At 32.2% G+C, this 16,703-nt stretch overlaps 1 protein-coding gene across 3 annotated transcripts in view; it reads right to left on the minus strand.

Moving 5' to 3' along the window:
- LOC144957010 (kinesin-like protein KIF13A) overlaps positions 1-16,703 on the minus strand; it is a 352,589-nt gene that overhangs the window by 16,065 nt on the left and 319,821 nt on the right. Inside the window, exons 33-35 of one of the 3 annotated variants that reach the window (XM_078887925.1) lie at positions 15,814-15,846; positions 13,811-14,027; positions 12,010-12,036 (exon numbers count right to left, since the gene is read on the minus strand). In XM_078887925.1, the coding sequence (XP_078744051.1) occupies positions 12,010-12,036; positions 13,811-14,027; positions 15,814-15,846 (277 nt within the window). The remainder of the gene's footprint in view (positions 1-12,009; positions 12,037-13,810; positions 14,028-15,813; positions 15,847-16,703) is intronic. The other 2 variants (XM_078887926.1, XM_078887927.1) reach the window with 2 other exon arrangements.

Consider the following 16,703-nt stretch of genomic DNA (forward strand, 5'->3'; position numbering starts at 1 on the left):
ACGAAAGACATATGAAATACCATATATACTGCATAGACTTAATATACAGTCGTGTTTCTCTAATCCAATACTCCACAATCCGGATGTTTCCGTTATCTGGATAGGTTTTGAGGTGACGGATTTTTTTTCTTCTTCTTTATTTGTACCCTATAGGGCCTGAATCCACTATCCGGGTGTCTCTGTAATCCGGACAAAATGCTGGGAACGGAGGTGTTCGGATTGGAGAGACATGACTCTGTGTGTGTGATATTATATATATATATATATATATATATATTATATATATATATATATATATATATATATATATATATATATAAACCATACATTAATATGTATATAAAAGATGCATTGTGCTAGATAATTAGAAAAAAAGGCAAATTCTATCTAGGTGACACACACAAAGAGATGCAACACAGAGAAATATGGAAGAAGGCGTTACACTACCATAGTGCATAACAGAGCGAGAGAAAAGAGAGGCACCGCTGCCTCGCGGCATTTGGAGGTTGAGAAAGCTGGGACGAGCTGCAAAGGGAAGAAGCAAGCACAAAGGTGGTTATATATTTGGTATGCTTAATGGATGTAATATAGTCACATGAAAAATGAGAGAGAGAAAAATACATGATTAGAAGAAGAAGAAGAAGGATACTACGGGGCAACTCTGGTGAAAAAACCCCCCAAAAAACTGCAACAAGTTGGCAGCACTGCAAGTTTTAGATTCACTATATGTGTCAGTCGGAAGGTGAAAATTTTGGATTTGCATTATTTGCATTTCCTGAAAGAATATGCTCCCCAGAGCATTTTAATCTTTATTTGAAGTAAATCGGGTGATTTTTCATGAAGTTATGGTCAGATGTATGGGAAATGTATCCAGCAATTTTTCTCAAATTTCATACTTTTTCAACTCGACTAGCTGTAAAAAAAAATTAGAAGTGAAATTAAGCTTTGATATTTCTTTCCCAAAGATGAAGAAAAAGGGTTGATTTAATCATTTATGACAAGAACTCATTTTTTATTAATATTGACCTACTAACGTAAACTTGGCAATATCTCAGTTCAAACCTTTTCACCATTCGACTGATTATGTCATTCACTGTAACATATTTTCCTGTAATTTTTCAAGTGTAAAATTTCACTCTATAAAAACTTAATAATAAAATCTATGATTTAACGGATGAACCACGACACTGTTTGTAATAATTCAATTCTTTAACTTCGAGGTGCCCAGCAATAATGAGGATCGATACATCATTCAAAGAGAGAAATAGAGAGAAAGAAAAGAATAAACGACGGAACCAAGACAAAACAAGCATTTCAAAGAAAATCAAAAAAATCCAAATAAAAGGAAAAATATTGGTTAAGAATTTGTCTTTTGATTAAAAAATAAAAATATGAAATCGCCCCGAATAACTGGTATTGGGGTGGGGCATACTGAACTTTTCATCAATTTCATGTTTTGCTTTGTATTCATAAAAAAATTATCTTGGTTTTTAATCAGATTAAAAGACAAGATCCTAAAACATAGGAGCCAGTAAAAAATGAAAAAAAAAGAAAAGGAATAAAAAGTCGAAAGGAAACAGAAGGAAAAAGAAAAAAAAGAAGAAAAATTTTTAAAAGAGGGAAAAAAAATAAAGAAAAAAAGAAAAAAAAAAGGGAAAAAAAGGGTGGAAAGAAAAAGAAGTAGGAAAAAACTAGCAAACTAAAAAAAAAAGAACTCTCACTCCCTCCCCCCCCCTCCCCAAAAAAAAAAAACAAAACAAAACAAAACAGCTGCCAATATCTATTCATATTTCAGGATTATTTTATCAATGGAGTTTTGTACTAAGTCTTGGAAAGAGACAGCCAAAAAAAAAATTTTTTTAAAGCGAACGGAATAGTTTTATACAGCTTTAGTTTGGAAAATGGACTTAAAACAACCCAAAAGTGCTCCTAATAACTATAGTAATACAATGCTAACTTAAAAAAAAAAAGCATGAAGTTTTGTGTATTATATATAAACAAATAAAATTCTATCAGCTTCCGAAAATAATAATCTTGAGAAATCATTCATTTGAAAAGAAGGTTAAAAAAAAAAAAAAAGATGAAATTTTGACATAAAATAATAATAAAAAAAAAATTAATAAAAGCTGAAGTAACATTTAAAATTAAGAAAGAAAAAAAATTAAAATGGATGAATTAAAAGCAGTCCATTGTACCGTTCACTGGAGGAACTTTGGCTTTTAAAAAAAGGGTAATGTAAATGTTGCTGCTCAAAGCTCGAAGAATTAAATAACAATGTGAAATTGAATGTAAGCTTCAATTTAATATTCGAAAACAGATAAAATGGACGTTTCAGGTTTCCCCTTTCTCAACAATACAATGCAGGATGAATACATTCAATTTCACATTGTTACTTAAAAAAAGGGGGGAATTTTCCTCTGCAAATTTGAATCATTTCGAGTAACTTGAGAATTGTCACAATTATCATTATCACCCTGGTTAAAAGGCTAGACTTTTTATCAAAGGAAATGATGGGAGTGATCAACGTGTACATATATGCAGGTCTGACATCTGGACCCACTTATGGGCCTAGTCTAACATTGTTGTAATGGACAATATTTTGCGTCATTTTTTTTGTTGAGATTTCCATTACAACAATGGGCCCATAAGGAATTGGATTATCAGACCTGTTAAATAAGTGCTATTCGGGAGCGATCTGTATCCAGGTGGTTTATGTCCGACAGAGTCATCAATCACGTGATGTTTTGCTGTGCAACGATTGGGAGATTTCTTAACTCACTCAATCCTAGATATTTTTGCTACTTTTCAAAATTGGGGGAAAAAATGTATTAAAAATGAGCATGTACATAGATATTTGTTTTCAACTACCATTAACATGTAAAAATGAAAAACATTAGCTTTGATACTATGCCTATAATTTGTCTCAGAAAAATGTAATAAGTAGGCATGGAGTAAAAAATAACTCTGGGTAAACAACGGGTATAGTCGGTGTTAGGGTTGAGTGAATTAATAAATGAAAACAAACCGCTTTGTTTATAGAAAGTTGTAAACATACTCCATTGGGTTGGTCAAGCTGAACAAAAAGAAAATGACCTCTTGTGATGTTGGCTATATTTGAAAAACTGTGAACACTTTAAAAAAAATTATATATGTCCTTTTGAGCACATTTTGCAATGTGACCAATGACTCTAGCATGAGCACATTTTGCAATGTGACCAATGACTCTAGCCTGAGCACATTTTGCAATGTGACCAATGACTAGCATATACGGAAAAATAACACAGATCATCCCTATTTGTCACAAAACTTAACATAATCTAATACTAAGTCCATAATTAAAGAAACAAAGTTTCCACTTTTTGCCAAAGTTACTCCAATTCACGGTAAATCATTCCTCATTCAAAGAACTACGTAGTGTGTGTAGTGTGTAAAGAACGTAGTGTGTAAAGAACGTGTAGAGCATTCATATTGTGCCAAAAAAAATTTAAAAATTACAATCATCTCAATGTGGTTAAGGTTTTTTTTTTTAGCAAACCAAAAGTGACATTCATAATAATAATAATAAATAATAATAATAATAAATAATTGAACACAGTGTGTGTATGTGTGTGCGTGTGTGTGTGGTTCATTCCCATTCTTGTTTCAATCAAGCACCACAACGTCATCATCAGCATATCAATATCATGCTCCGTGTGTGATTATGATTCCCCCGTCACAATAGCCAGGGTTTCTCCATTAATACAGTAGTTCAAATTTAAAAATGTAAAAATTTTGTCCAGTCGTTTTAACTTAAGAAATTCCACAAAACAAAATTAAACAAACACATGAGTAAGAGAAAAAAAAAATCTAAAATAAAAATAAAATATTGAACTAAAAAAAAAAGCTTTTAGCATTAAAAAAACAACAAACAAAACAATTAATCATGAGACCAAATAAAGAATGAACCATAAAAGAATTAATTAAACATATACGTATAATCACAAATCATTTAAATGGATGAGATTGGATTCTAAATGAATTCAGTCAGTGGAGATGGAAAACTTGATAACTAAATAACAAACATATAGATCTAACAAAAATCAGAGTAAATAAGTTAATGAAAAAAAAACAAGAAAAAAACATCTTGTTGTTAAAAAAAAAAAAAATTATAATTGCAAATTCAAAAAGACTTTCTTTAATATAAATCTCTTACCTGGAATGAATCGAGAACATTAAGAAAAACAAAACAAAACAAAACAAATGTGACACGGGGGATATTGAGCACAGATGAAAATTCTAAGCTTTAGCATTGACACACCTTGCATGACTGATACATTTGTTCCAGTCAGTAAATTAACATAATTTAAAATAATGTCATTTTCTTGCTTGTTAAAGGGGTGAGAGAAAGAATAGATGGAAAGAGAGATAATAGACTGATAGATAGATATATAGGCAGATAAAGAAAGAGAGAGAAAGAGAGAGAGAGAGAGAGAGAGACAAAGAGAAACAGAGAGAATCTCCGTAAAATAACCCCCCCCCCCCCAGAACAAAAAGAAAAATAAAGAAAAAGAAAAGGAAAAAGAAAAAGAAATAAAAGGAAAGGAATAAAGAAAAAGAAAAGGAAAAAAAAAAAAGAAAAAAAGAAGAGATAAACCCCATATCAAAGAAAAACCAATCAAAACGTATCTACATGTAATTGGAACCAAGTCATGTCTCAAACAACATAGTAATGGTAAAATGGTATGACATAATACAACATGACAAGAAATCAATAGGTATATTGACATCTCAAGGGAGGGGGGGGGGGGAAACAAATAATATAAAAAAACAAAAACAAATGGATCAAAGCAATGAGACATCTTTTTACAAATGGTCTTAATTTATGGGGATTTGCATATGACGTATTTTATTTACCCTTCCTCTGTTCAGAATACAAAAAATTATGTAAAAGACGAATACAAATAAACGTCCTTTTAATTGCTTTATTGATTTTGAGGAGAATAACAAAGACATTTGCAACACTTTTAAGTCATAAAAGCGCCATAAACAATAATAAATTATAAACTTAACACCCCCCCCCCCCCACCCATTAAAAACAAAAAAAAAAAAAACAACAAAAAAGGAACATAATTGTGGCTCATCATAACACACCAGTAATATTTTGGGTTGTGCCGGTTGCCAGAAATTGAATTTTTAATCTAAAACAAAGACAAATATGAAATTTCATTTTTTTTGGGTTTTTTTTTTTTTTTTTTTGGCATAAGAGTTATAGAATGTACTCAGTCAGAGATGTCCCCTTTGCTAAATTTAAAAAAATAAAGTGAAAAGCCTGAAACTTTTTTATCATAAAGATCATTTACGAAAATATTTTATGCGAAGCTTTTCTTGATCAAAGGATATCACCCCGAAATCACAGCAAAGGATACAAATCCATCTAAAGCCCCATAACTGTTTCCTTTAATCCTCTCCTTACCAACTATAGGAAAATCGTCACATTCGTTACAACACAACCAACATTTTTCTTATTCAAATTTCTCTTTTACATAATAAAATTGAAAGAAAATGTACAGTGTGTTGGGGAGCACGTTTTGCTTAAGAAATTATTTATCGCAAGAATTTTACTGCTATTATGTCTGAATGATAAAAAAAATAATTATTTTTGTGTTAGTTGGGTGAGAAGTTTTGGGGAAAATCCTGAAAATTGCTGGTAAGGAGAGAGTTAAACAACCAATGCTTTCATCTTTTTAAAAAATCCAACTCACCAATACCCAACAATGTCAGCCGTAAAAATGTAAAAAAAACCCCTGTTTTCTGGCTTTATCAGCCTTGGCCAAAAAAAAAAAAAGGGCATCGCTCGCTCAGTAAAACCTAGAAACTTAACACTAGTAGTTTTTATAGTTCCTGACTAAATATTCAATACTCGGCATCTAAGCCAACCCAACATAACACCAGTTTGAGGGAGGGGAAAAAAACAAACTCAAAAGAGAGAGAGAGAGAAAGAGAGAGAGAGAGAGAGAGAGAGAGAGAGAGAGAGAGAGAGAGAGAGAGAGAGAGAGAGAGAGAGAGAGAGTAGAGATAATCTCCTTAAAATAAAACAAAACAACTCCTCCCCCCAGAAAAAAAAGAAAAATAAAGAAAAAGAAAAGGAAATAAAAAAAAAAAGAAGAAAAACACCCCAAAGCAAGGAAAAAAACCCAATCAAAACATGGCAATGATAGGATTAGCACTAGATAGCGACAACAATGGAAAATACCTCAAAAATGATTTCTATAATAATATAATAATAATAATAATAATAATAATGGATTTACTTTAATAACTGACAATAACGATAAGGATTACAATGACGATAATGATGGCAATGGCACAGAGGTAAATTTGTGTACACACCAAGACTGGACGTTGACAAGTTGAACCCAATGACAATAAAGTAAGGCAATAAGATTTAAATACCCAATAATGACTCCACTCCACTCCACTCCACTTCCCCACCCCCAACCCAACCCAACCCCTCCTTTTCGTCTTCTTTCTTGCTAATTCTTTACATCAATTTTTTTTTTGTTTTTTTTCAAATATAAATCTCATGACATTTCAAAACAAACGCATTTAGTCTTTCACTTTCATTTGCGGTGCTGCTCTGCGGCTGACGCCTGGGTTATGCTAATCTTCCCTTGGAAAAGACTCTGACGACAAATTTCCCCTTGGGGATGAATAAAGGGAATTTCTATTTTTCCACATTTGATCATCCCGGCTGGATACGCTGAGGACTTTTTTTTTTCGTTCATTAATTTTTACCATCCACAACTTCTACCAGCTTAGCAATATCGTTAACTTGTGAAAGACATTCATTCCAATTTGATATAAACTCAAGTTTTATTAAAAGACTAAAACAAAAAAATAATCAAAACATAATAATTTTGCTTGAAATCATCAGGATCAAGCTCGTCAACTAAAGTCTGTGTGTGTGCACCCATCACAGGGAAAATTTTACAACAAAAATAAGGACACTGTATACATAATTTGGCCACGTTGCATGTAGTATTTGGCCACATTATTTTTCAATTTGGAGACATTTGCTTGGACTGGGTGTGATAACAAAATGGAAGGAGAAAGGGTTAAACAAAATCGGGAAGGGAAAAAAGGAAGATTTGATTTCTAAACATAGAAATATACATGACGCTCAAGGGTTTTGCGATTTATTTCTTAAAATCAAAGACATAACAAGGGGTAACAATTAAGAAACAAAAAAAACCCCAAGAAACAAACAAACAAACAAAACCCAAAACTGCCCCCCACAAAACAACAAAAAACAAAACAAGCTACAACAGAAAATAAAAACAAACAAAAATAAAATGAAAACAAGAACATCCTCCTCTTCCCCCCCCCCCCCCCCCCCAATACAAAACAAAAGAAATATACCTGTATGAATAAATGAATCAATCAAGAAATAAATGAATGAATACACAAATCAGACATAATAAGTAATTAAATAAATAATGTATAATTATTCAGGTACATAGCTCATCTAACTTCTACTCTCATCTTAAACAGGCCGACATTCTTGAGGTTGTTGCTATCGTGGCAAATCCTATCTCCTTTGCATCATAATCTACCTTGTCTTCGTATGAACGGGTAATCCGACAAATGAGATGGATTCTCATTCATGTTGAATGCTATGTTATCGAGTGACAATCTTTTTGCGTTAGATAAGACTATGGTTGATCTTCCTATACCCAAGTTGAGGTAGTTAAGAAACCAATGAGCTTTATCTGTGAGGCAATTTCTATTCTGTAAACATGGACAACTACACCAAAGACTATCTATCCCCTTCTTCTTCTCAAATATGCACTCTTAAAGCATTAATACTAGTTAGAGTTGAATATTTTCATAACTTATAAATTTGTCTCAGGTAGTGATATAATAAGATTATCGTCAATGCTCACTATCCAATTGGAGAGCATTAAAACCAATTACAACAATGTCTACTTATGATTTGAAAATTAAAATATCGTATTGTTGGGTTATAAAAATCTTGAAATAACTTAAAACAAATATTCGAAACGAGGTTAGTATTAGTAAAGCAGTGGTTAAGGCTGAAAATATACTGCAATGCACAACTGAAGTGCACTGTGTAAAAATATGCACCCTCCTCTTTATTTCCTTATCAGTGATTTTATTGACACGACGCGATGACCTAAAAAAACATGCGTGTCAGCAGCACTTCTTTTTTGTGTGTTCGGACAGGCATGAATTAAAAACACTGGTCTATTTAATTCCAAATTGGCTGTTTTGAAATGTGTGTACTTCTACAAATCTGCAACACACAAATCTAACAAATCTTTGTATGCATCATTCGCATATAATCCACAAATTTCTCTTTTGTGTTTGAGCAAGTCAGGTTTCAAGTGGTAGCTTGCCCCATGTTGTTTTCTTGATCTGTTTATATGGTGCATTCTAATTCTTCGACTACGCTATATTCTCTGTCATCTTCTCCACAACCACTACACAGAAAGTCTCTCATGCCTCTTAGCGCCATTGTTTTTTTAACACAGTCGGAGTGAGCCCCGCTGAGCTGTGGAATCACCACTTCCGACCTAGCTGCTCATCCGTTTCGCAGCACACTTCAGTCGTGCGCTGCAGTATATTTTCAGCCTTAGAGAGGGGGTGTCAGTAAAGGCAGGGTTAAATTTTAATTTATTCGTTTCTTACATTTTCTGAATTAAAAATTTTGGTTCCTAAACCGTCTAACACTAAAACGTTGAAAAGCTGTTGTTGTAAAGTAGACATTGCACTGTCCAAGCAACTCTCGACATGTTAGTGAATGCTTTAATCAATTAATGTCATAAGTTTAGAGAGATGACAGAATGGGGGACTTGATCATTAAAAACCTAGACTGACTATTGAGAATGGATAGATAGATAGATAGATAGATAGATAGATAGATAGATAGATAGATAGATAGATAGATAGATAGAGAGAGAGAAAGAGAGAGAGAGAGAGAGAGAGAGAGAGAGAGAGAGAGAGAGAGAGAGAGAGAGAGAAACAGGGGTCGAGTGAATTTGGGAGGTGTGACAGATTTTTTTATGTGTTAAGCTTTTTGTTAATCTGTTTCTATTGTATGTAAATCATTTACCTTTAAAAAAAATAAATAAAAACAACTATTTTCTTATTCATTAAAAAAAAATCATTAGGTAGTCTATAGATAGAACGAAGATGATGTCACTCAGGTTTATGTTATTGTTTTTTGCCATCCACGTTTTATGAATAATTCTCACTAAACTGTATGAACAAGACTATAAAAGTTCATGGATACACATAGTTTCGTGTGTTGGTCCGTTACATTTCCGGAAGGCAATGTTGTGAGTTTCTGAGCCAAGCGCATACTATAAAAAAGCAAGACCCAATATGAATTTCCACAAGTGGATAAATAAAGTTGATCTTATCTTATCTTATCTTAGAAATACCAAAGGAAATGTAAATAATGAAATATTAATAAAGCAGAAAATAAAACAAGGAAAAATTTAGCTACAGTCGGAAAATATAATGCTGTCTAAAAGAGAAAGCTTAAAAAAAAATGATGCATTGCAGTCGAGTAATTTGGCAGAGGAATAAATTAAAATAAAATGAAAAATAATTGAGATTATTAAAGAAAGCGTAAAAATAGTTAAATGGCATATTTTCACTGTTTTACAGTAATCAATTAACTTCAGGGCAATTTTATCTCTCAGAAACCAATACATTTCGCAAGTTAGGCAAGCTTCTCTTGCTCATTCGCATAATCCATTCCAACCTATGGCCAGGTACTCATTCACAACTAAGTCGAGTGAGGTTATGAGTGTAAAATGCCTTACAAAAGTGCCACAGTTAACTCAAAATGTTCGAATGATGAGAAGATAGATAGGTGTTAAGAAAAAGCAAATTTTAAAATTCCACATTATCATATTTAAAAAGAAAAAAAAAATTGAATAAAATAATAAATAAATAACAAATAAAAAACATTTAAAAATGAATAAAAATAATAAAGAAATAAAAAAAAAAAATTATTAAATTAAATAATAAGAAAAATAAATCCAGCAAGATATAAAGATCACGAAGACAGTCCAGAGGATGCATTTTGTGCTATTTGATAAGAGGAGAGAGAAAAATCTACACATAGCTAAAAGTAGAAGGGGCAAAACAAAAGCAAAAAATCTTCAGTTTAAAGAAATTAAAAACAAAAAACCAAAAAAAAAAAAAAGAAAAAAGACATATCACCAAATAAGCAAAACAGTCTTGATCCGTGTTTAAAAAACTATCCAAAAATGGACTCCGTGTTCACTTCTTCTTACATATTTTAATTGATACAATTTGACCAAAAATGTGTAAAGTGAAAATCTTCTATTGTTACAAAACAGAGATTGCCCTAAACAGGTTTTTAAAAAATATTAAAAATTGAAATTTTATATAACGCAATATCCACTAAACTTGCTCAAAGCGCTTTACAAAGGGTCCCTGACCAACAGCAACACGTAACATAAAAAAAAAAACAAGACATAAAGCCTTTTAGGAGATAAACAATTTTTTTTTTCAGACAGAGACTGTAACGACTATTATTTTCTTTTAGTCATATTATTCTCGAAAAAAATTGAATCTGTCTTTGTGTCTCACAACAGACATCTAATCTGCAATTTGGCAAACAGTCATATACCAACATATGAATATAAAAATAAATTTTAACAAATATGGAAAGTAAAAAATAAAAAAATAATAATAATAAGAGAGAGAAAATAAATCGAAATCAGAAATAAAAGAGAAAGAAAGTACAAAATCCATCAGTTGGAAATGAGAGTGAAAGAAATATACGAGGCATTCTACAGGGGGAATTCCATGATGATATCACAGGTCTTTGTTATTGTTTTTTTGCCATCCATGTTTATGAGTAATTCTCACAAAACTGTATTAACCAGACTATAAACGTTCAAGGTTACACATAGTTTTGTGTGTTGGTTCGTTATACTTTCGGATAGCAATGCATACTACGATGCAACCAGCAGTTTTCTTATTCTGATTTCATTTTGATATAGTTATAGCTATAAAAACTTGACACTGTTTTGCTCTCAGAGCTCATTTTTTTCTGAACAAAATATAGAATTTACTTGTTACTTATCTATTTGAAAAATATATTTTTGTGTTGGGTGGGCATGAAGTTACTGGTAAAATTCTGAAAATAACTGGTAAGGAGAGAGTTAATATTGCTTTTCTTAATTTTATTTCGGACGTTTGTTGTTGACGAGATTTGCTGCCAGCTTTGAATATTAGACTACAAACATTTGAGAGATAAAAAAAAAAGTGGAGGACACTTCATTTTATGCAGGGCTTTTATAATATTTGTTAAATTGTGTTTAATATAAAAGAAACATGTCTCTAAACTTGACCATTATTATCGTTGTCGTTGTTGTTCTTCTTCTTCATCCTCGTCTTTTTCGTTATTATTATTATTATTATTATTATTATTATTATATATCATTATTATTATTATTATTATTATTTTATTATTATTATTATTATTATTATTATTATTATTATAATTATTAACTTTATTATTTTTATTATTATTATTATTATTATTATTATTATTATTATTATATTATTATTATTATTATTATTATTATTATTATTATTATTATTATTATTATTATTATTATTATTATTATTATTATTATTTTCTTCTTCTATTTATTTTATTTTATCATCATCATCGTCATCATCATCATCGATAATGACAGAGGAATAGGATGGCATGAGTACAACTTTGAATTGATAGATCAGTTTTGGCGGTAACGGTTAGTAAAGCTTTTGAATTTCAGGAAAAAAATAAACAATAAATAAATAAAAATAAAATAAAAAAATAAAAAGGTCATATTTAAACTGGACGAATTTCCGAAGTCGGTGAGAATTAAAAAAAAAAAAGCTTTCAGTTTCAGGAAAGAGACAAGTTAATTTGCAAAATGTTGTTAGAGTGGAATGGAAAGATGGCGTGAGAGAACCTACCATGTTGCCAGATGGAAGACATAAACCCTTGATGGAAAATAAATGAGAAAAAGAATACACAGTTACGAAGGTTAAAGGTTACGGGTTATGACAATGCCACACAAATTTCATTTTGCTGTCACTCAAAATAATTAATAACAATAATTGTTTGTTTTTTTTAACGAACAAAAAAAAAAAAAAAAAAAAAAAAAAAATAAAAATAAAAATAATACTAACCAAAAAAAAAATAAATCAAAAACCCCCCAAAAAGTCAAGCCACAAAAAGCCCAGTTTGAACTAAATGCGGTAACAGTAACACATAAACCATTACAAATAAAAGGGGGCACACAGGGAATTTAGGGCAAGATAGATACAAACAGTAAGAAAAACCTTCTACGGTCATCATAGACTTGGAGAGGGAAATGCAACGAATTGCGGACACGTTACGACTTTAACAAAACAATGGGGAGGAAAAAGCAATATAAAACAGAAAAAAAGAGGATGGAGATCAGAAAATGCAATGAAATGACAGCTGAACAACTAGCAAGGAAATTACAACTGTACAACTAGCAATGAAATTACAACTGTACAACTAGCTGTCACTAAACTGCTAGAGGCTAGCTATTTAAGCGATCATGAAATGTGATAAAAGCAAAGATCTGAGCACATCTAAACTAGTATTGGCGTATAAACACTTTTCTCGATCGGGCTCATACTGAACATTTCGAGAATGAGTCAATCATTTTTCCTATGGAAAATATAATGCGTTACTGAATCGAACCTGAGATATCCTACTTGACAGTGCAAAGTCTTATCCACTAGACAACCTCTTTATAACTCTTAAAAAAAAAAAAAGTAACTTATGAAACTTAAATCTTATCATTATCAGCCTGCAATGTTACTTACTACATATAGCCTTGATAGCGAGGCAGAGCAATGTTTAGGCAATCTTCGCACAAGCTATGTCTAGTTTAAAAAATAATCTTATTCTTTCCTTTCTTTCTTTTTTTTTTTTTAATACAGTAGAATTTGCATAAAGACAACAATCTTAAAGTCAACTTCTGCTTAAAGTCAATACTTATTGCTGCTCCCACATTTTCTGTTCTTTATCTTCATGTGTTCTATTTGATAATGGATAAAAGTCAACCTTGCTTCAAGTCAACCTATCTTTCTGGCCTGGTAGTGTTGACTTTTATCACACTATTCAACTGTATGCCTAAAGTGCTTTTAAGTAGTTGAATATAAAATTGGAAAGTAATCGGTTGCGAATACACATTTTGAAAAATGTAAATCAGACCTGCCAACACTTCACAATCCACAAGTGGAATCAGATCGCCTGAATATAGGAATTTGAGACAAAAAATAGGAATTTCACCTCTTTCCCCCCCCCCCCCCCCCCTCTCCGTTCCCATTGTTTGTTATTCTTACCATTATCATCATTTTTGTTATTGGAATTTTAGAGACAATAGTGGAATAGTACCAAAAAAACAAGAGTGAAAATAGGAATGATTCCACCAAAAGCAGAAGGGTTGGCAGGTATGTGTAAATGATCCTCTCTAAAGAATTTAAGCGAAGAACTAGTTCTCAACATCACTTTTTACGATAAACAGAATAATTTGTAAAAGAGCAAACATAAAGCGAAAAGGATAACAAAATTTAAAAAACAAAAACAAATAGACATGAAATAAACATATTGATCACAAAACCCTTGAGGCAGGTAAGCGCTATCAAAAAGATTTTTCAAAATATATAACAACGCGACACTGCACTGCGACACGTTTACAAAGATTACACGATCTATAATTGACAATGGATAACACACCTAGTCCAAACGAATGTCGCTTCTGTTGGGAACTGCCTCTAGCCAATGCCATCATTGTGTCGTCATCGGAGATGGATGATGGAGTGTTACTGGAAGTGGGCGAGTCCGCGTGGCGCAGACGGAATAACTCACCAGGGAAGCTGGGGGACCGCGTGGCTGTGTTGGTGACGACCTCTGTCAAGGATTGGGACAGGTCTTGAATGCTGTCAGATCGGAACTGGATAGGGTGGATTGGATGAATTAATAAACATTGGATTGTAATGATGATGGCTCATGATGATGATGATGATGATGATGATGATGATGAAGATGATGATGAAAACAACAACAACAATAATAATAATAATAATAATAATAATAATAATAATAATAATAATAATAATAATAATAATAATAATAATAATAATAATAATAATAATATTATTATTAATAATAATGATAACAACAACAATAGTAACGGTGAGAGAACATTTTTATACAGCGCTGTTTCTTATTGTAAAGCAGGCTCACAGAGTTATAAAATTAAAAGAAAAAAATAAAGATGACAAACAACAAACATACTACAATTACAACAGGCATGCATTATTTCATTAAAAAAACAATTATACAAGACTGAAGAAGTTGCCTATGATATGGAAAAGAACATAAACAAAAAAAACAAGTTTGAAATAGTTCATGTCATCAATGTCTTCCTTCATGTGTTCAGAAAAGGGGAGCTAACTAAGAAAACAAAATTCTCATTTTTGTGTGATTTGTTTAACCCTTTCCTTACCAGCCATTTTCAGATTTTTTTTTCACAAAATTTCACACCCACCCAACACAAAAATAGAATTTTCTTACTCAAACAGAAAAGCACCAAATATATTGTATGCATAATATTGATCATCAAAATTAACTAATTAACTCTCCAACACAGTGTCACGTTTTTATAGCTATATAATAAAACATTTTTCTTTAAATTGTGTGATTTACAAAATAAATCTGAATGAAAAAAGTGCTGGTTGGATCGTAACGAATGCGACAATTTTCCTGTGGTTGGTAAGGAGGAGGTTAAGGTAGAGTATTATGTGCAGGAGCAGAACCTGCCCTAATTAACAGACCTCTTTAAGAAGACTTTACGGCTTTCCCAGTAATAACCTAGTATGAACTTTATAGTCAAGTGGTTTGACAGTCTGTTGTGACCCGTAGGTCTCAGGTTTGATATAAAAATGTCATGGCATTAACTTGTATAAATCAGTTAAAATCGTTATGAGAGAATTAACATGTCTTCTAGCCATAACCATCTGAAAGGAGTTAGTTCTATATCGTGCACAAGTCCAGTTTGGCTGTTTCTAGAAGTGATTGATGACACGACACTGATGATGTTAGTTAGTGATTTAGAAAGTCAAATTGATGGATCAGTTGATATTTCTTATGTGTTAGTAAGAGATGCAGAAGCCGTAATTGCTGAGCTAGATATACAGAAAAAGAAAAGACCCAAGGGCATTTTGATGCTGTCTAGATGGGAGGTCAAATCGGAATTGGGAGCATTACAGAATTTGAACCTTCCCCTTCAAATTGGGGCAGCGTGGCTCAGCGGTACGGTCTTCGCTTTGTACCCCGAAAGGTACCGAGTTCGATTACCCGCTGCGCTGTGTGGCCTTGAGCAAGTCACCTCGCCCTAGCTCAATTTGCGGTGCTGCACTGCGGCTGATGCCTGGTTTATTCCAGTCTTCCCTTGGAATAGACCCTAGAGACAAATTTCCCCTATGTGATGTATAAAGGGAATTTTATTTTATTTTTTATTATTTATTCTAATTCTACTTCAAATAGTGACATATAAAGGTGCGTTTAAAAATTGTTTTAAAGGTGTTCTTTTATTTTAGTATACGAATCGCGTTCCTAGTCCAATTATTACAAGAGAAAAGCCACTATATATTCATTTTACAAAAACAAAAATCCTTTTGGGTATAATGAAAGCAAATGGAGGGAAAAAAACAGAAGAGGAAATAAAAAAGGCGTACCTGGTAGCTGAGTTTGTTTGGTGTGTAGCACGCCTGTTGAATAAAATTAGTACACACAATATCTAGACACAGTTAAAGAAAGAAAACGCTACTACTGACACCTATTGCATTGAACAAAAGTGAGTAACACAGCTATAAAAAAACAAACCAGCAACAAAGCAAGGCTGAAAAATGTCTTGATTTGATTTGACATTTCCAAAAACACTATATAATAATATGTCACCCTTTGCCTCAAAATGGTAATTAAGTTGGGTTGGTTAAGATGGTTAAAAATTGAATTTATAGCCAGAAATATCATACTTGTGTTGAGTTTGTATGTTTTTTTGAGGAGAATGGATACCATATTTTAGGGTGCTAATGCCAACAGTTTATACTTTGAACCATTTAAGCATTAAAATTGGATTTTAAGCATATGGCTCGTTCCGACATAATACCGTTTTGAGACGATGGGTCACATATGTCACCCACGTCTCAAAAGGGGTTGTGATTGTATAGATAGTATGCAGATGACGTCACTCAGGCCTTTGTTATTGTTTTTGTCATCCGCGTTTGTGAGTTGTTCTCACTAAACTGTATTAACCAGACTATAAAACTTCATGGTTACACAGAGTTTGTGTGTTGGTCCGTTATACTTCCGGATGGCAATGTTGTGAACTCCTTGGCCAAGCGCATTCTATCTATAGGTAGTGAACAATGGATTGACAGCCAGAAATGTGAGACAAATGTGCCAACATTTTTGTTGTTGTTGTTGTTGTTTTATTAAAAGGAAAAAAAAACATAACTTATTCAAGACCGAAAAAGTAAAATGTCATAGCTTTGATCATTTTAACAGTAAATCCACTCTCTGTTCTCTGGTTCTCCCCAACATAATTCTGGCTTGAGATGGTGTG

The sequence above is a fragment of the Berghia stephanieae genome, chromosome 11 (genome assembly GCF_034508935.2).
Source record: "Berghia stephanieae isolate SIO BIC M18660-M18661 chromosome 11, UCSD_Bste_1.3, whole genome shotgun sequence".
NCBI classification, from domain to species: domain Eukaryota; kingdom Metazoa; phylum Mollusca; class Gastropoda; order Nudibranchia; family Aeolidiidae; genus Berghia; species Berghia stephanieae.